The 20,653-nt window shown below is 40.6% G+C and overlaps 2 protein-coding genes across 2 annotated transcripts; both read left to right on the top strand.

Moving 5' to 3' along the window:
• Positions 1–1,629: 1,629 nt before the first annotated feature.
• Positions 1,630–2,361, top strand: LOC122739551 (mediator of RNA polymerase II transcription subunit 19-like). The gene has a single exon (XM_043981248.1). The coding sequence runs from the start codon at positions 1,642–1,644 to the stop codon at positions 2,359–2,361; it is 720 nt and encodes a 239-aa protein (XP_043837183.1). The 5' UTR covers positions 1,630–1,641.
• A 10,475-nt stretch (positions 2,362–12,836) lies between these two features.
• LOC122737999 (mediator of RNA polymerase II transcription subunit 19-like) lies at positions 12,837–13,560 on the top strand. The gene is given in 2 exon segments (XM_043980040.1): positions 12,837–13,388; positions 13,390–13,560. Coding segments are annotated over 2 exon segments (711 nt in total). The 5' UTR covers positions 12,837–12,848.
• The last annotated feature ends 7,093 nt before the right edge of the window (positions 13,561–20,653 follow it).

Here is a 20,653-nt window from a genome sequence, read left to right as displayed (position 1 = left end):
CGTTGGGAGCCGGTCCTGTTTGCTATGTGACATTAATCCCAAATTAGAAATGTGGAATGTTTATTATTCCTATATCCATATAGCTAACATCCTCATTGTAAAACTGCTGTAACTTTTCAGTCTTAGGTCTCTCCCTCCACCCCCTTCTCACCTCTATAACATTATCATCTTCTCTTTTGTTTGGGGAATTGAAGTTAGGCTTCTCCTCCCAGCTATACCTCTATGACCGTCTGATTAAGGAACATGCCATAAACCTGTTTCTCCCTGGGAATTGAAGTCTAGGCCTCTGTGTGACAACCAATAAAAACTTTTACTTAAATTTTGATTGGATCGTATGGGTGAGTAATTCTTTGAAAGGGGAATGTTTTCAAGAACCCATTTAGCTGTAACATAACTGGTTCCCTGACCAGGAAAACCCTTCCTCTTTCTTCTTGCCACAACACCCTGAGGTAAGAGCCTTTTTGTGTATTTTCTCCCTCAGGCCCTGAACCCTCTCCCCTTGTGGGGTGCCTGCCCAAGGGAAGGGAGGCTGGCGGTCATAGGGCCAAAGCAGTGGTGTCTCCTTTGCAAGGACCATGCCTTGTGTCCACACAAGACAATTGGGGGATGCCCTGAGGAGTGTGGGACTGGTGTTTGATATTTCACTGGAAGCAGGGAAAATATCAGCTCAACTGCTCATACAGCCCTACTTCTCCTAGGCAGGGAGACAGGATGCTAAAGGATTCCTCTCCTTTGAGATGCAAATTGAACCATTAGGCTTCATTTGACCTTAGAAGCACTTCCTGGCATAATATCAGTTAGAATCTCAAGATTTGGGGCCAGGAAATGGGACCTAAATTTTGCAATTGGACTTGCTCTGCAGGCACAAGGGAAACTTCACAGAGATTCCATATATACTAGCTCTGTTGGCTTAAGTTTGAATTCAGAGTTGAGGGAACCATGCAGAACAACAGAAAAAAAGCCTCTCCCCTTCAGAGGAATTCTTCTGTGGGACTGGCTGGTAGTAAATTCAGTCTCTCCTCACTCCCTCTTCTCCTCCTCCCTGCCCCCCTCACACCCAGAGTGGGCTCTAGTAAGGTAGACTGGAAAAACTCACCTAAACATTGAGATCTCTGTCACACAGGTGTTTGTCTGTTTGTGTGTTTTATTGTGTTCTGTGTCTGGAAAGTGTTGTACTTATCTGTCTGCAAGGAAAGTTTTTCTTTTTCCTTTTAAGTGATAAAGCTAATTCTAAGATCCTCTTGCCTCCTGTAAGAAAAAGGGTAGTTGTCTCCTCTCAATGAGGATATAACAATCAATCATATTCCCCCTGACCTGTTTGTAGGACAAAGGTCTCAGATGCCCTCCTCCCCCACCCCCAACAAAATCACATGGTTCAAGGAGCTTTGGTCTCAATAAGGTCTTCTCTGGAGTTGTGTCCATATAAGGATGTATAAGGTCCACTTCTGAATTACGCCCATACAAGGAAGAGGGGTGGGAATACTGTGTTCCAATTAGCTAGTTTTTGCCTGGGGGTTGTAATCCTGGAGTAATCGGACCAATGAGGAAAAAGGGGAGGGTCCATTCACATTAGGGACTAAGGTATATAACAGGGCCTGCAAGGGAGGCAGCAGCTGTAGCAGAGGCAGAGCCCTCCACGTGATGGAGAACTTCACAGCGCTTTTTGGTGCACAGACTGAGCCATCGCCACCACCAGCCATGCTGGGCTTTGGACACGGGAAGCCGCCCCCTCCACCTCCTCCTGCAGGCGGGGGCCCCGGAACGGTCCCGCCGCCCGCTGCGACCCCAGCTCCTCCCGGCGCTAACAAGGCGGCAGCTGGGTGCGGACCCTTCTACCTGATGCGGGAACTCCCAGGCAGCACGGACCTGACAGGCAGCACCAATCTGATCACTCACTACAACTTGGAGCATGCCTACAATAAATTCTGCGGGAAGAAGGTGAAGGAGAAGCTGAGTGACTTCCTCCCTGACCTGCCCGGGATGATCGACCTGCCCGGCTCCCATGACAACAGCAGCCTCCGTTCTCTGATCGAGAAGCCGCCCATCCTTGGTGGTTCCTTCACCCCTATCACGGGCACCATGCTGGCAGGCTTCCGCCTGCACGCCGGCCCGCTGCCAGAGCCATGCCGCCTGATGCATATCCAGCCCCCCAAGGAGAAGAATAAGCACAAGCACAAACGGAGTCGGACCCAGGACCCCGTCCCCCCAGAAATTCCATCCGATTCAGATCACAAGAAAAAGAAAAAGGAAGAAGATTCTGAGCGGAAAAGGAAGAAGAAAGGAAGGAAGAAGAATCAACACAGGCCAGAGCATCCCGGTATGGACAGCTCCCAGGCCAGCAGCAGCAGTAGCCTCAGTTAACAAGACCATTGGAGGACAGACCGGCCAGGGGAGCTCTGTTCTCCTACACTGAACTTGCCAACAGAAGCAGCCTTGGAGGCTGGAGGACAAGCTGCCCTTGGAGCATTCCCCTGGCATTGGGGGAGAATGCAGGCCAGGCCAGCTCTGGCTGGGGACAAATGAGGTGGATTCATTAGGGGTGGGAAGGGCAGTGCCTAGGAAGGCACAGCCCTATTGGCTTCTCAGGTGGAGCCGCTTCCCCCTTCCCAAGGAGCCTTCTCTCCATGTCTTTTTTTTTTTAATAAAGTTTTTTTTATGTTACATGCAAAGATCGTTCTCAACTTTTGTTTGTACAAGCTTTCCAATTTCAGATTTTTCTCCCTCCCTCCCCCCTTCCCTAGACAGCAAGTAATCTGATACAGGTGATATATCTATATCTATATCTATATCTGTATATATATCTATACACACACATATATACATATATATATATGCACACACACATAATAACATTAAACATATTTCTGCATTAGTCATGTTATAAGAGAAAAATAAGAGCAATGGCGAAAAACCTCAAAGTGGAAAAACAACAACAACAAAAGCAAAAGAAATAATATGGTTCATTCAGCATCTATACTCCAGTTCTTTCTTTTTTTTTCTTTTTTCCTGGATTTGGAGATCCTGTTCTATCATGAGTTTCCTGGAACTCTTCTGTACCATTGCATTGGTGAGAAGAATATAGTCCATCACAGTAGATCAACACACAGTGCTGATGATACTGTGTCCAATGTTCTTTTGGTTGTGCTCATCTCACTCATCATTAGCCCAGGAAAGACCCTCCAGGTTTCTCTGAACTCCTCCTGCTCATCATTTCTTACAGCACAATAGTATTCCATTACATTCATATACCACAACCTGTCCAGCCATTCCCCAATTGATGGGCATCCCCTCAACTTCCAATTCCTTGCCACCACATAAAGAGCAGCTAGAAATATTTTTGTGCACATGGGTCCCTCTCCCCTTTCCATGATCTCTTTGGGGAAAAGACCCAAAAGTGGTATTGCTGGGTCAAAGGGTGTGCACAGCTTTATCGCCCTTTGGGCATATTTCCAAATTGTTCTCCAGAATGGTTGGATCAGTTCACAGCTCCACCAACAATGCATTAGTATTCCAATTTTTCCACAGGTTCTCCAACATTTATTATTTTCCTTTTTTGTCATTTTAACCAATCTGATAGCTGTCAGGTGGTAGCTCAGAGTTGTTTTAATTCACATCTCTCTAATCATTAGAGATTTAGAGCATTTTTTCATATGGCTATAGATAGCTTTGATTTCTTCATCAGAAACCTGCCTGACCATTTCTCAATTGAGGAATGACTTGGATTCTTATAAATTTGATTTAGTTCCCTATATATTTTAGAAATAAGGCCTTTGGGGCAGCTAGGTGGCACAGTGGATAGAGCACTGGCCCTGGAGTCAGGAGTACCTGAGTTCAAATCCAGCCTCAGACACTTAACACTTACTAGCTGTGTGACCCTGGGCAAGTCACTTAACCCCAATTGCCTCACTAAAAAAAAAAAAAGAAAAAGAAAAGAAATGAGGCCTTTATCAGAAGTACTGGCCATAAAAATTGTTTCCCAGCTTTCTGCCTCCCTTCTAAGTTTGGATGCATTGCTTCTGTTTGTACAGAAACTTTTAAAATTTAATGTAATCAAAATCATCCATTTTGCATTTTATAATATTCTCTATCTCTTTTTTGGTCATAAACTGTTTTCCTTTCCAAAGATCTGAAAGGTAGACTATTCCTCTCTCCTAATTTACCTCTTGTAATACCTCTTATGTCTAAATCATATATCCATTTTTACCTTATTTTAGTATAAGGTGTAAGATGTTGGTCTATGCCTAATTTCTGCCATAATATCTTCCAGTTTTCCTAGCAGGTTTTGTCAAATACTGAGTTCCTATCCCAGAAGTTGGAGCCTTTGGGTTTATCAAACACTACATTACTAGTGAGATTTACTACTGTGTTTCCTGTGGGTAGCTTATTCCATTGATCCTCCACTCTATTTCTTAGCCAGAACCAGATAGTTTTTTTTTTTATTTTTTTTTCTTTAGCAACAAACATTTTATTTTCCATTTACATGTAAGGGTCATTTTCAACATTCTTTTTTATAAGTTTTAGAGTTCCAAGTTTTTCCCTCTCCCTCCCTCCCTTTCCTCCCCCATCCACAAGATCACAATCAGGTTCTATATGTACAACCCACAAGTGTTCTTTTTATAAGTTCTTTCTATACAGGTGCATAGTAAGCTTCCTCATTAGTTCCTTGGAATTGTCTTGGATCATTGCACTGCTGAGAGTAGTTAACTCATTCACAACTGATCATTGAATAGTACCAGATAGGTTTTTTTTTTGTTTTGTTTTGTTTTTTTGCAGGGCAATGAGGGTTAAGTGACTTGCCCAGGGTCACACAGCTAGTAAGTGTCAAGTGTCTGAGGCTGGATTTGAATTCAGGTACTCCTGAATCCAGGGCCGGTGCTTTACCACTGCGCCATCTAGCTGCCCCAGGACCAGATAGTTTTTTTTTTTTTTTATGTATGAGGTATTTTATTTTTTTTCCATTACATGTAAAGATAGTTCTCAACTTTTGTTTATACATGCTTTACAATTTCAGATTTTTCTCCCTCCCACCCCTCCCTCCCCCCTCCCCTAGACAGCAGGTAATCTGATATAGGTTATATCTATATATCTCTATACATATACATATAGAGAGATATATATATACACACACACATATATATACACATAATAACATTAATCCTATTTCTGCATTAATCCTGTTACAAGAGAAAGAATCAGAGCAGTGATGCAAAACCTCAAAATAGAAAGAAAAAAAAAACCAACAGCACCCAAAACAAAAGAAATAATATGGTTCAATCAGCATCTATACTCCACAGTTCTTTCTTTCTTTTTTTTTCTTGGATTTGGAGATCCTCTTCTATCATGAGTTCCCTGGAACTCTTCTGTACCATTGCATTAGTGAGAAGAATATAGTCCATCACAGTAGGTCAACACTCAATGTTGATGATACTGTGTACAATGTTCTTCTGGTTCTGCTCATCTCACTCATCATCAGCTCACGTAAGACCCTCCAGGTTTCTCTGAACTCTTCCTGCTCATCATTTCTTACAGCACAATAGTATTCCATTGTATTCATATACCACAACTTGTCCAGCCATTCCCCAATTGATGGACACCCCCTCAACTTCCAATTCCTTGCTACCATGTAAAGAGCAGCTATAAATATTTTTGTACATGTGGGTCTCTTTCCCCCTTCCATGATTTCTTTGGGCAAAAGACCTAAAAGTGGGATTGCTGGGTCAAAGGGTATGCACAGCTTTATTGCCCTTTGGGCATAATTCCAAATTGTTCTCCAGAATGGTTGGATCAGCTCACAGCTCCACCAACAATGCATTAGTGTTCCAATTTTCCCACAGCCTCTCCAACATTTATTATCTTCCTTTTTTGTCATTTTAGCCAATCTGATAGGTGTCAGGTGGTACCTCAGAGTTGTTTTAATTTGCATCTCTCTAATCATTAGAGATTTAGAGCATTTTTTCATATGGGAATAGATACCTTTGGTTTCTTCATCAGAAAACTGCCTGTTCATATCCTTTGACCATTTCTCAATTGGGGAATGACTTGGATTCTTATAAATTTGATTTAATTCCCTATATATTTTAGAGATGAGGCCTTTATCAGAAGCACTGGCCTCAAAAATTGTTTCCCAGCTTTCTGCCTCCCTTCCAATTTTGGATGCATTGCTTCTGTTTGTACAAAAATTTTTTAATTTAATATAATCAAAATCATCCATTTTGCATTTTATAATATACTCTATCTCTTGTTTGGTCAAAAACTGTTTTCCTTTCCAAAGATCTGATAGGTACACTATTCCTTTCTCTCCTAATTTACCTATGGTATCACCTCTTATGTCTAAATCATGTATCCATTTTGACCTTATTTTAGTATAAGGTGTAAGATGTTGGTCTATGCCTAATTTCTGCCATACTATCTTCCAGTTTTCCCAGCAGTTTTTGTCAAATACTGAGTTCCTATTCCAGAAGCTGGAGTCTTTGGGTTTATCAAACACTACATTACTAGTGTCATTTACTACTGCATTTCCTGAGCCTAGCCTATTCCATTGATCTACCACTCTATTTTTTAGCCAGTACCAGATAGTTTTGATGACTGCCGCTTTATAGTAAAGCTCCAGGTTTGGTACCGCTAACCCACCTTCCTGTGAATTTTTTTTCATTATTTCCCTGGATATTCTTGATTTTTTGTTTTTCCAGATGAATTTTGTTATTAATTTTTCTAGCTGTATAAAATAATTTTTAGGTAGTCTGATTGGTATGGCACTGAATAAGTAAATTAATTTAGGCAGTATTGTCATTTTTACTATATTAGCTCTGCCTATCCATGAGCAATTGATATCTTTCCAATTATTTAGATCTGATTTGATTTGTGTGAAGTGTGTTTGGTAGTTGTGTTCATAGAGTTCCTGGGTTTGTCTTGGCAAGTAGACTCCCAAGTATTTTATATTATCTACCGTTACTTTAAATGGAATTTCTCTTTCTATCTCTTGCTGCTGGCCTTTGTTGGTCATGTATAGAAATGCTGATGATTTATGTGGATTTATTTTATATCCTGCTACTTTGCTAAAGTTGTTCATTGTTTCAAGTAATTTTTGACTTGATTCTCAAGGATTCTTTAAGTATACCATCATATCATCTGCAAAGAGTGATAGTTTTGTTTCCTCCTTGCCTATTCTAATTCCTTTAATTCCCTTCTCTTCTCTGATTGCTAAAGCTAACATTTCTAGAACAATATTAAATAATAGGGGTGATAATGGACATCCCTGTTTCACCCCTGATCTTATTGGGAAGGCCTCTAAGTTATCTCCATTGCATATAATACTTGCTGATGGCTTTAGGCAGATACTGTTTATTATTCTAAGGAAAGCTCCCCCTATTCCTAAACTCTCTAGTGTTTTTATTAGGAATGGGTGCTGTACTTTGTCAAAAGCTTTCTCTGCATCTATTGAGATAATCATATGATTTTGGTTGGTTTTCTTATTGATGTGGTTGATTATGTTAATAGTTTTCCTAATGTTGAACCAGCCCTGCATTCCTGGTATAAATCCCACCTGGTCATAGTGTATTATCCTGGTGATCACTTGCTGTAATCTCCTTGCTAATATCTTATTTAAGATTTTAGCATCAATATCCATTAGGGAGATTGGTCTATAATTTTCTTTCTCTGTTTTTGCTTTGCCTGGTTTTGGTATCACCACCATATTTGTGTCATATAACAAATTTGGTAGAACTCCTTCTTCCCCTATTTTTCCAAATAATTTGTATAATATTGGAATTAATTGTTCTTTAAATGTTTGGTAAAATTCACCCGTAAACCCATCTGGCCCTGGGGATTTTTTCTTAGGGAGTTCATTAATAGCTTGTTCAATTTCTTTTTCTAATATGGGTTTATTTAAGGATTTTATTTCCTCTTCAGTTAACCTGGGCAGTTTGTATCTTTGTAAATATTCATCCATTTCATTTAGATTGTCAAATTTATTGGCATACAGTTGGGCAAAATATTTCCTAATTATTGCTTTAATTTCCACTTCATTGGTGGTAACATCACCCTTTACATTTTTGATACTGGTAATTTGGTTTTCTTCTTTCTTTTTTTTAATCAAATTAACCAATATTTTATCTATTTTATTGGTTTTTTCATAAAACCAGCTCTTAGTTTTATTGATTAATTCTATAGTTTTTTTGCTTTCAATCTTATTAATTTCTCCTTTAATTTTCAGGATCTCTAATTTAGTGTCTAATTGGGGATTTCTAATTTGTTCTTTTTCTAACTTTTTAAGTTGCATGCCCAATTCATTAATCTCCTCTTTCTCTTTTTTATTCATGTAAGCATTTAGAGCTATAAATTTTCCCCTAAGCACTGCTTTGGCTGCATCCCATAGATTTTGGTATGTTGTCTCATTATTGTCATTCTCTTGGATAAAGTTATTGATTGTTTCTATGATTTCTTGTTTGGCCCATTCATTCTTTAGAATGAAATTATTTAGTTTCCAATTGATTTTCATTCTACTTTTCCCTGGCTCTTTCTTACATGTAATTTTTATTGCATCATGATCTGAGAAGGATGCATTTACTATTTCTGCCTTTCTACATTTGACTATGATGTTTTTGTGCCCTAATACATGGTCAATTTTTGAAAATGTGCCATGTACTGCTGAGAAAAAGGTATATTCCTTTCTATCCCCATTCAATTTTCTCCAGACATCTATCATGTCTAACTTTTCTAGTAATCTATTCACCTCATTCACTTCTTTCTTATTTATTTTTTGGCTATTATTTATCTAATTCTGAGAGGGGGAGATTCAGATCCCCCACTAGTATAGTATTACTATCTAATTCCTCTTGTAACTCATTTAACTTCTCCTCTAAGAACTTGGATGCTATACCACTTGGCGCATACATATTTAATATTGATATTACTTCATTATCTATAGTAACTTTAAGTAAGATATAATTTCCTTCCTTATCTCTTTTAATGAGATCTATTTTTGCCTGCACTTTGTCTGAGATAAGGATTGCTACCCCTGCCTTTTTTACTTTAGCTGAGGCATAATATATTCTGCTCCAGCCTTTTACCTTTACTCTGTGTGTATCTCTCTGCTTCAAATGTGTTTCTTGTAAACAGCATATTGTAGGATTCTGGTTTTTAATCCACTCTGCAATTCACTTCCGTTTTATAGCAGAGTTCATCCCATTCACATTCACAGTTATTATTACTGACTGTCTATTCCCCTCCATTCTATTTACCCCCTTTGTACTTTTCCCCCCTTCTTTCACCCTATTCCTCCTCACCGACGTTTTACTTCTTACCCCTGCCTCCCCCAATCTGCCCTCCCTTTTTCTCACCCCCCTCTCTTTTCTTTACCCTTTTCTCCCTTGCTTTTGTCCTCCCTTCTATCAGTCCCCCCTTTCCCTTCCCCTTTTGTTTCCCTAAAGAATGAGTTAAGTTTCTTTATCCCAATGAACGTATATGTTATTCCCTCTTTGAGTCAAATCTAATGAGAATAGGGTTGAAACCATGTTCCCCCCTCCTTTCTTTCCCTCTATTGTAATAGGTTTTTTTCCACCTCTTCATATGATATAATTCATCCCATTCCACCTCCCCTTTCCTCTCCTCCCCATAGACTCCCTTTTTATCCCCTTAATTCTTTTGTATCATCACATCAAAGAAAATTTATATTTATACCCTCTATATAAAGTCCTTCTCTCTGCCCAAATACATTACAGTTCTTAAGAGTTATGAGTATTATCTTCCTGTGTAGAGATATAAACAGTTTAACCTAATAGGGTAACTTTTTTTTCCCCCTCTGTTTACCTTTTTAAACTTCTCTTGAGTCTTGTATGTTGAGATCAAATTTTCTATTCAGTTCTGGTCTTTTCATCAGGAAAGATTGAAAGTCCCCAATGTCATTAAATGTCCATCTTTTCCCCTGAAAGAGAATAATCAGTTTTGCTGGGTAATAGATTCTTGGCTGCAATCCAAGCTCCTTTGCCTTCCAGAATATCATATTCCAAGCCTTGCGGTCCTTTAGTGTTGAAGTTGCCAGGTCCCGAGCAATCCTGACTGTGGTTCCATGATATTTAAATTGCTTCTTTCTGGCTGCTTGGAGTATTTTCTCCTTCACCTGATAATTCTGGAATTTGGCTACAATATTCCTTGGAGTTTTCCTTTTGGGGTCTCTTTCAGGAGGTGATCGGTGGATTCTTTCAATGATGATTTTATCCTCTGATTCTATGATATCAGGGCAGTTCTCCTTAATAATTTCCTGGAATATGGTGTCTAGATTCTTTTTCTGGTCATGGCTTTCAGGCAGTCCAATGATTCTCAAATTGTCTCTCCTCGATCTGTTTTCCAGATCAGTTGTCTTTCCAGTGAGGTATTTCACATTTTCTTCTATTTTTTCATTTTTTTTATTCTGCTTGACTGATTCCTGGTGTCTCATGGATTCCTTATCTTCCAATTGTCCCACTTTAATTTTTAAGGCATTATTTTCTTCAGTGAGATTAAGTACCTTTTTTTCCATTTGGCCAAGTGAATTTTTTAAGGCAGTGTTTTCTTCAATCAGATTATGCACTTTTTTTTCCATTTGACCAAGTGAATTTTTTAAGGTATTGTGTTCTTCAGTGAGATTATGTACCTTTTTTTCCATTTGGCCAAATGAATTTTTTAAGGCTTTGTTTTCTTCAGTGAAATTATGTGCTTCCTTTTCCAAGCTGCTGATTCTTTTTTCATAGTTTTCTTGTTTAGCTTTCATTTCTCTCCCCATTTTTTCTTCTACCTCTCGTAATTGATTTGTAAAATCCTTTTTGAGCTCTTCCAGGAAGGCTTTTTGTTCTTGAGACCAATTCACCTTCCCTTGTGAGGCTTCAGATGTAGGCAATTTGAGGCTATTGTCCTCATCTGAGTTTGTGTTGGCTTCTTCCCTATTGATACAGAAGCTCTCAATGGAGAGGGCTCTTTTTTGCATCTTACTCATTATTGCAGCTAATTTATTTATTTTTTAAGTTGAGGTCTGCTCTGGGGGCACCAGGGTCCCTGTTTTGGGCTTCTTGTTCAGGGGTATAGGTGCTGTGTGACCAGGTTTTTACTCTGAGGCCTTTATGGTGTGTGGAGATCCACCGCCCTGCACTTCCTGTCTGATTGTGCTTGGCCAGCCAGGCGCCGGACCCCGGCATCTGCTCCCGCCTGACCCGTTCGTGCCCTTCTTGGCCGGTGCAGGTAGGTTTTTCCACTGTCCTTCTTGGCCACCAGATTTTTGAACCAGGTTCCAGGGGCCTCAGTTGTTTGGCTGTGGCCTGCAGCTCCTGCTGACTTGCCCCGACCCCCTCAGCACTTGGTTGCTGCCCTGCGCTGGGCCTCCCTTTTGCCCAAGTCAGACCGACCTTTTCCTGAAGTCTTCTAAATTATCTCTGGTTGGAGGACTGTGTCTCTCTGTCTCTTTGCAGGTTCTGTAGTTTCAGAATCCGTCCAGAGGCTTGATTTAATGTTTGTTTTGAGGGAACAGAAGGAGAGCTCAGGCAGCTTGCTGCTTCCTCTCTGCCATCTTTGAAAGTGGAATGTTTTTAAGAACCCATTTAGCTGTAATATAACTGGTTCCCTGACCAGGAAAACCCTTCCTCTTTCTTCTTGTCACAACAACCTAAGGTAAGATCCTTTTTGTGTATTTTCTCCCTCAGGCCCTGAACCCTCTCACCTTGCCCTGAACCCTCTTCCCTTGTGGGGTGGCTGCCCAAGAGAAGGGAGGCTGGTGGTCATAGGGCCAAAGTGGTAGTGTCTCCTTTGCAAGGACCATGCCTTGTGTCCACACAAGAGAATTGGGGGATGCCCTGACAAGTGTGGGACTGGTGTTTGATATTTCCCTGGAAGCAGGGAAAATATCAGGTCAACTGCTCACACAGCTCTACTTCTCCTAGGCAGGGAGACAGGATGCTAAAGGATTCCTCTCCTTTGAGATGCAAATTGAACAATTAGGCTTCATTTGACCTTAGAAGCACTTCCTGGCATAATATCAGTTAGAATCTCAAGATTTTTGGCCATGAAATGGGACCTAAATTTTGCAACTGGACTTACTCTGCAGGCACGAGGGAAACTTTACAGTGATCCCATATATACTAGCTCTGTTGTCTTAAGTTTGAACTCAGAGTTGAGGGAACCATGCAGAACAACAGAAAAAAAGCCTCTCCCCTTCAGAGGATTTCTGCTGTGGGACTGGCTGGTAGTAAATTCAGTCTCTCCTCACTCCCTCTTCTCCTCCTCCCTGCTCCCTCTCACACCCAGAGTGGGCTCTAGTAAGGTAGACTGGAAAAACTCACCTAAACATTGAGATCTCTGTCACACAGGGTTTGTCTGTTTGTGTGTTTTATTGTGTTCTGTGTCTGTAAAGTGTTGTACTTGTCTGTCTGCAAGGAGAGTTTTTCTTTTTCCTTTTCACTGATAAAGCTAATTCTAAGATCCTCTTGCCTCCTGTAAGAAAATGGGTAGTTGTCTCCTCTCAATGAGGATATAACAGTTAATCATATTCCTCCTGACCTGTTTGTAGGACAAAGGTCTCAGATCCCTTCCTCCCCCTCAGGCTAACAAAATCACATGGTTCAAGGAGCCTTGGTCTCAATAAGGTCCTCTCTGGGGTTGTGTCCATATAAGGATGTACAAGGTCCACTTCTGGTTATGCCCATACAAGAAACCGGGTGGGAATACTGTGTTCCAATTAGCTAGTTTTTGCCTGTGGATTGTAACCCTTGAGTAATCGGACCAATGATGAAAAAGGGAAGGGTCCATTCACATTAGGGACTAAGGTATATAACAGGGCCTGCAAAGGACGCAGCACCTGTAGCAGAGGCAGAGTTGTCCATGCTATGGAGAACTTCACAGCACTTTTTGGTGCACAGACTGAGCTGCCGCTGCTACCAGCCATACTGGGCTTTGGGCAGGGGAAGCCGCCCCCTCCACCTCCTCCTGCAGGCGGGGGCCCTGGAACGGTCCCGCCACCTGCTGCCGCCCCAGCTCCTCCCGGCGCTGACAAGGCGGCAGCTGGGTGCAGACCCTTCTACCTGATACGGGAACTCCCAGGCAGCACGGACCTGACAGGCAGCACCAATCTGATCACTCACTACAACTTGGAGCATGCCTACAATAAATTCTGCAGGAAGAAGGTGAAGGAGAAGCTGAGTGACTTCCTGCCCGACCTGCCCGGGATGATTGACCTGCCCGGCTCCCATGACAACAGCAGCCTCCGTTCTCTGATCGAGAGGCCGCCCATCCTTGGTGGTTCTTTCACCCCTATCACGGGCACCATGCTGGCAGGCTTCCGCCTGCACTCCTGCCCGCTGCCAGAGCAATGCTGCCTGATGCATCTCCAACCCCCCAAGAAGAAGAATAAGCACAAGCACAAACGGGAGTCGGACCCAGGACCCCGTCCCCCCAGAAACTCCGTCCTATTTGGATAACAAGAAAATGAAAAAAGAAGAAGATCCTGAGCAGAAAAGGAAGAAGAAAGAAAAGAATAACCGACACAGGCCAGAGCATCCGGGTATGGGCAGCTCCCAGGCCAGCAGTAGCCTCCGTTAACAAGACCATTGGACGACAGACCGGCCGGGGAGCTCTGTTCTCCTACACTGAACTTGCCAACAGAAGCAGCCTTGGAGGCTGGAGGTCACGCTGCCCTTGGAGCATTCCCCTGGCATTGGGGGAGAATGCAGGCCAGGCCAGCTCTGGCTGGGGGCAAATGAGGTGGATTCATTAGGGGTGGGAAGTGCATGGGGAAGGCAGGGCCCAATTGGCTTCTCTGGTGGAGCTGCTACCCCCTTCCCAAGGAGCCTTCTCTCCGTGTTTTTTTTTTTTAAATAAAGTATTATTTTTTTTCTGTTACATGTAAAGATAGTTCTCAACTTTTGTTTATACAAGCTTTCCAATTTCAGATTTTTCTCCCTCCCTCCCCCCTTCCCTAGACAGCAGGTAATCCGATATAGGTGTTTATATATATATACACGCACACACACACATAATAACATTACACATATTTCTGCGTTAGTCATGTTCTAAGAGAAAAATCAGAGCAATGACGAAAAACCTCAAAATGGAAAAACAACACCAAAAACAAAAGAAATAATATCTTTACCATTTTAAGGAAAGCTCCACCTATTCCTAAACTCTCTAGTGTTTTTATTAGGAATGGGTGCTGTATTTTGTCAAAAGTTTTCTCTGCATCTATTGAGATAATGATATGATTTTGGTTAGTTTTTTGTTTTGTTTTGTTTTTTAGTGAGGCAATTGGGGTTAAGTGACTTGCCCAGGGTCACACAGCTAGTAAGTGTTAAGTGTCTGAGGACAGATTGCAACTCAAGTCCTCCTGAATCCAGGGCTGGTGCTTTTATCCACTGAGCCACCTAGCTGCCCCATTGGTTAGTTTTCTTTATTGATGTGGTTGATTATGTTAATAGTTTTCCTAATGTTGAACCAGCCCTGCATTCAAGGTATAAATCCCACCTAGTCATATTGTATTATCCTGGTGATCACTTGCTGTAATCTCCTTTAAGATTTTAGCATCAATATTCATTAGGGAAATTGGTCTATAATTTTCTTTCTCTGTTTTTGCTTTGCCTGGTTTGGGTATCACCACCATATTTGTGTCATAAAACAAATTTGGTAGAACTCCTTCTTCACCTATTTTTCCAAATAATTTGTATAATATTGGAATTAATTGTTCTTTAAATGTTTGGTAAAATTCACCTGTAGACCCATCTGGCCCTGGGGATTTTTTCTTAGGGAGTTCATTAATGGCTTGTTCAATTTCTTTTTCTAATATGGGTTTATTTAAAGATTTTATTTCCTCTTCCATTAACCTGGGCAGTTTGTATTTTTGTAAATATTCATCCATTTCATTTAGATTGTCAAATTTATTGGCATACAGTTGGGCAAAATAATTCCTGATTATTGATTTAATTTCCACTTCATTTTTGATACTGCTAATTTGCTTTTCTTCTGTCTTTTTTTAAATCAAATTAACCAATATTTTATCTATTTTATTAGTTTTTTCATAAAACTGGCTCTTTGTTTTATTGATTAATTCTATAGTTTTTTTGCTTTCAATCTTAATTTCTCTAATTTTCAGGATCTCTAGTTTAGTATGTAATTGGGGATATCTAATTTGCCTTTTTCTAGCTTTTTAAGTTGCATGCCCAATTCATTAATCTCCTCTTTCTCTTTTTTATTCATGTAAGCATTTAGAGCTATAAATTTTCCCCTAAGCACTGCTTTGGCTGCATCCCATAGATTTTGGCATGTTGTCTCATTATTGTCATTCTCTTGGATATAGTTATTGATCATTTCTATGATTTCTTGTTTGGCCCATTCATTCTTTAGAATGAAGTTATTTAGTTTCCAGTTGATTTTCATTCTACTTTTCCCTGGCTCTTTCTTACATGTAATTTTTATTGCATCATGACCTGAGAAGGATGCATTTACTATTTCTGCCTTTCTACATTTGACTATGATGTTTTTGTGCCCTGATACATGGTCAATGTTTGAAAATGTGCCATGTACTGCTGAGAGAAAGGTATATTCCTTTCTATCCCCATGCAATTTTCTCCAGACATTGATCATATTTAACTTTTCTAGTAATCTATTCACCTCTTTCTTATTTGTTTTTCAGCTAGATTTATCTAATTCTGAGAGGGGGAGATTCCGATCCCCCAGTAGTATAGTATTACTGTCTAATTCCTCTTGTAACTCATTTAACTTCTCCTCTAAGAACTTGGATGCTATACCACTTGGCGCATACATATTTAATATTGATATTACTTTATTATCTATAGAGTCTTTTAGCAAGATGTAATTTCCTTCCTTATCTCTTTTAACGAGATCTATTTTTGCCTGTGCTTTGTCTGAGATAAGGATTGCTACCCCTGCTTTTTTTACTTTAGCTGAAGCAGAATATATTCCTAACTGTCTATTCCCCTCCATTCTATTTACCCACTTTGTACTTTTTCCCCATTCTTTTGCCCTATTCCTCCTCACCCACGTTTTGTTTCTTACCCCGGCCTCCCCCAATCTGCCCTCCCTTTTTATCACCCCCTTCTCTTTTCTTTACCCTTTTCTCCCTTGCTTTTGTCCTCCCTTCTATCAGCCCCCCTTTTCCTTCCCCTTTTGCTTCCCTAAAGAATGAGCTAAGTTTCTTTATGCCAATGAACGTATATGTTATTCCCTCTTTGAATCAAATCTAATGAGAGTAGGGTTGAAACAATGTTCACCCCTCCTTTCTTTCCCTCTATTGTAATAGGTTTTCTTTTCACCTCTTCATATAATATAATTCACCCCATTCCCCCTCTCCTTTCCTCTCCTCCCCACAGACTCCCTTTTCTACCCAGTAATTTTCTTTGTATCACCACATCAAAGACAATTTCTATTTATACCCTCTGTGTAAAGTCCTTCTCTTTGCCCAAATACATTTACAGTTCTTAAGAGTTATGAGTATTGGGGCAGCTAGGTGGCGCAGTAGATAGAGCACCGGCCCTGGAGTCAGGAGTACCTGAGTTCAAATCCGGCCTCAGACACTTAACACTTACTAGCTGTGTGACCCTGGGCAAGTCACTTAACCCCAATTGCCTCACTAAAAAAAAAAAAAAAAAAAAAAAAAAAAAAGAGTTATGAGTATTATCTTCCCATGTAGGGATGTAAACAGTTTAACCTAATTGAATAACATTTTTTCCCCTCTGTTTACCTTTTTAAACTTCTCTTGGGTCTTGTATGTTAAGATCGAATTTTCTATTCAGTTCTGGACTTTTTGTCAGGAAACATTGAATGTCACAAATGTCATTAAATGTCCATCTTTTCCCCTGAAAGACAATGACCATTTTTGCTGGGTAATAGATTCTTGGCTGCAATCCAAGCTCTTTTGTCTTCCGGAATATCATATTCCAAGCTTTGCGGTCCTTTGATGTTGAAGCTGTCAGGTCCTGAGCAATCCTGACTGTGGCTCCATGATATTTAAATTGCTTCTTTCTGGCTGCTTGGAGTATTTTCTCCTTCACCTGATAATTCTGGAATTTGGCTACAATATTCCTTGGAGTTTTCCTTTTGAGGTCTCTTTCAGGAGGTGATCGGTGGATTCTTTCAATGATGATTTTATCCTTTGATACTATGATATCAGGGCAGTTTTCCTTAATAATTTCCTGGAATATGGTGTCTAGATTCTTTTTCTGATCATGGGTTTCAGGCAGTCCAATGATTCTCAAATTGTCTCTCTTAGATCTGTTTTCCAGATTAGTTGTCTTTCCAATGAAGTATTTCACATTTTCTTCTATTTTTTCACTCTTTTGATTCTGCTTGACTGATTCCTGGTGTCTCATGGATTCCTTATCTTCCAACTGTCCAATTTTAATTTATTTTATTTTATTTTCGTAAGGCAGTTGGGGTTAAGTGATTTGACCAGAGTCACGCAGCTAGTAAGTGTCAAATGTCTGAGGTTGGATTTGAACTCAGGTACTCCTGAATACAGGGCCGGTGCTTTATCCACTGGGCCACCTAGCTGCCCCCCCCCCATTTTAATTTTTAAGGCATTGTTTTCTTCAATGAGATTATGAGCTTTTTTTTTTCCATTTGGCCAAATGGATTTTTTAAGGTATTGTTTTCTTCAGTGAAATTATGCACCTTTTTTCCATTTGGCCAGATGAATTTTTTAAGAAATTGTTTTCTGCAGTCAATCTTTGTGCTTCCTTTTCCAAGTTGCTGATTCTTTTTTCATAGTTTTCTTGTTTTGCTTTCATTTCTCTCCCCATTTTTTCTTCTACCTCTCTCAATTGATTTTTTAAATCCTTTTTGAGCTCTTCCAGGAAGGTTTTTTGTGCTTGAGACCAAATTACCTTTTCTCGTGAGGCTTCAGATGTAGGCAATTTGAGGGTATTGTCCTCTTCTGAGTTTGTGTTTGCTTCTTCCCTATTGATAAAGAAACTCTTGATGGAGAAGGCTCTTTTTTGCTTCTTACTCATTATTGCAGCTTATTTATTTATTTTTTAAATTGAGTTCTGCTCTGGGGGCACCAGGGTTTTGGGCTTCTTGTGCAGGGGTATAGGTGCTGTTTCACCAGCTTTTTACACTGAGGACTTTATTGTGTGCAGTCTCTCCATGCTCCTGCACTTCCTGTCTGAGCCCGCTAGGATCAGTGGCCCTGTTCATGGCCCTCCAGCTGGCAACTTTCCCTCTTGGCTGGTACAGGTAGGTTTTCCACTCTCCTGCTTGGCCACCAGATTTTTGAGCCAGGTTGCAGGGGCCTCAGTTGTTCGGCTGTGGCCCGCAGCTTCCTGCTGACTTGCCCCGACCCCCACCTCGGTGCTGGGCTTCTGCCCTGCACTTTGCTTCCCTTTTGCCTGAGTCAGACCGACCTTTTCCTGAAGTCTTCTAAATTGTCTCTGGTTGGAACACTGTGTCTCTCTGCCTCTTTGCAGGTTCTGTCATTTCAGAATCTGTCCAGAGGCTTGATTCAGTGTTCTTTTTGAGGGAACAGAAGGAGAGCTCAGGCAGTTTGCTGATTCCTCTCCGCCATCTTGGCTCCTGAGTCTCCATGTCTTTTTGTACAGTTTGTCTGCTTGAAGATTTGGATTGGTTTATTAGGATTTGGTTTCTTTTTAAAAAATTCCTCTTGTAACAAAAAACAAACAAACAAACAAACAAAAAAACCAGGGCCTGCAAGCCCCCTTTCTTTGCACCCACTAGCTGCACACTCGGGTGCCTCCTCACAAGAAGGAAATAAAGAGCCTTTGTTACCTCACTGCTGAGTTCCTGAGAATTATTGAGAAGAGGATTCTTTTTCCCTCACACCTTCCATGCACTGGCCAGGCTGGGAAGGTCAGAATCAACTGCAGGATGTTTTTACAATGTGAACTATTCAGAGTTTGAATTTGGCAATGAGAATGTAATTTCTTTTCTATGTTGTGAATTAACCCTTCTAATACTACAAGGTTAATAGCTGCAAGACAATGAGTAGGGGGCATTTGATTTCTTCATTTCTAAAACTGTTCAGTAAGCAATCAAGGAGTCCCTAGGTGTGAAAAACATGGAAAAATTTTCTGAGACACAGCACTGGGATGTTAAAAAAGAAAAAAAAAACACTTTATTCACATTCTCTTGAGAATGGGCTCAGCCCCAAGTGGGCAGAGCAATGTGCATCTTGGAAGGCCTGTTTTTATAAGGGTGATCTGGTCCCCAGGGTTACAATCTTATATGTAGGCACAGGCTACTCCATCAAGGCAGCACCCTGCCACCCCCTGCATTGTTCACTTCTTCCAGTGGGAACCTTTTTTGAGAAACTAAGCCCCACCTGTGGACATCAGCTTCTCAAGCACCTCTTTTTATTCTTCCCTCTCAGACACTTAAGTCCCCAGGCAGTTTCAATTTTAATGGGGAGGGGGCCCACTTTTTCCTCACAAATCCCTCCTCCTTGTTTTTGACCATTGGGTCTCCCTCAGTCCTCTGCTAGCATGATATTTTTTTCTCGTTTTTTGGTGAGGCAATTGGGGTTATGTGACTTGCCCAGGGTCACACAGCTAGTAAGTGTTAAGTGTCTGAGGCCAGATTTCAACTCAAGTCCTCCTGAATCCAGGGCTGCTGCTTTATCCACTGAGCCACCTAGGTAATCCAGCATCATATTTGTAAATTCAGTATTAGCCCCCTCCCTCCCCCTTCCCCTCTCCCCCCTCCCGTCCTCCAGTGTCCATTCAGTTATCAGTTTCATCGAGAATCTTAGATGTCCCATGTAGCTGTCAGATCTCTGGAACCACTTTCCTTGGGGACATTCTGGAAGATGTCTTGTCTCCAGGGCACTCGTCCCGTAGATCCATTTTCTTAGAGTTCCTATTGAAAGCTCAATAAAATTATAACACTAGTGCCCCTCCCATATTGTTTAAAGCTTTATCCAATTCTTTCTTTAACAAGCATTTTTAACAACAGGCCCAAGGATTATGTTACCTTGATACCTGCAGGCTTTCTCTCAGAATACCACAGAAAGGGGCAGCAAGGTAGTGCAGTGGATAGAGCACAGGCCCTGGATTCAGGAGGACCTGAGTTCAAATCCAGCCTCAGACACTTGACACTTACTACCTGTGTGACCCTGGACAAGTCACTTAAGCCCATTTTCCTCAACAACAAAAAACATAAAAGAAAAAAAAAATACCACAGAAAGCAGAACTCTTAATTCTCTCCAAACTACATATATATGTATGTATGTATGTATGTATATATATATATATATATATATATATAAAACAATTCTTTGAAAGATCTTACTCAATTGTTAAAATATAATCCTCACATAAAATTTAGATTGCAGAATACTTTCATAAGAAAATGATCACAAATGAACTTATATAAAAGTCAACTTCGATTGTAGAACATTTAAATATTTAACTTTAAAACAGTACATGTCAAATAAAGAAACCAGGTTTGTATGCTCTACAGACAGATGTTATCTCCACACAACATTCTAAAAGTTACCCTCCTTTACCTTTCTTGAAAAGAACTTGAGATGTGTTTCAAAATGTATAAAAACTTTCCTAAGCCACCCGCAAAGGAGCCCATAAGTTACCTTTAATACAAGACAATTAAGAATATAATTTTCATCTTTGTTTCATCCCTTTTTGCATCACCTGCCTAATTATCCTGAAACCAT

The sequence above is a fragment of the Dromiciops gliroides genome, chromosome 2 (assembly GCF_019393635.1).
Source record: "Dromiciops gliroides isolate mDroGli1 chromosome 2, mDroGli1.pri, whole genome shotgun sequence".
In the NCBI taxonomy this organism is placed as follows: Eukaryota; Metazoa; Chordata; class Mammalia; order Microbiotheria; family Microbiotheriidae; genus Dromiciops; species Dromiciops gliroides.
Note: the sequence above shows the minus strand (reverse complement) of the source record. Positions and strands in the feature narration are given on the sequence as shown.

Coding starts and splice junctions, on each gene's coding strand:
- LOC122739551 (XM_043981248.1), top strand. CDS start 1,642: ATGGAGAACTTCACAGCGCTTTTTGGTGCACAGACTGAGCCATCGCCA.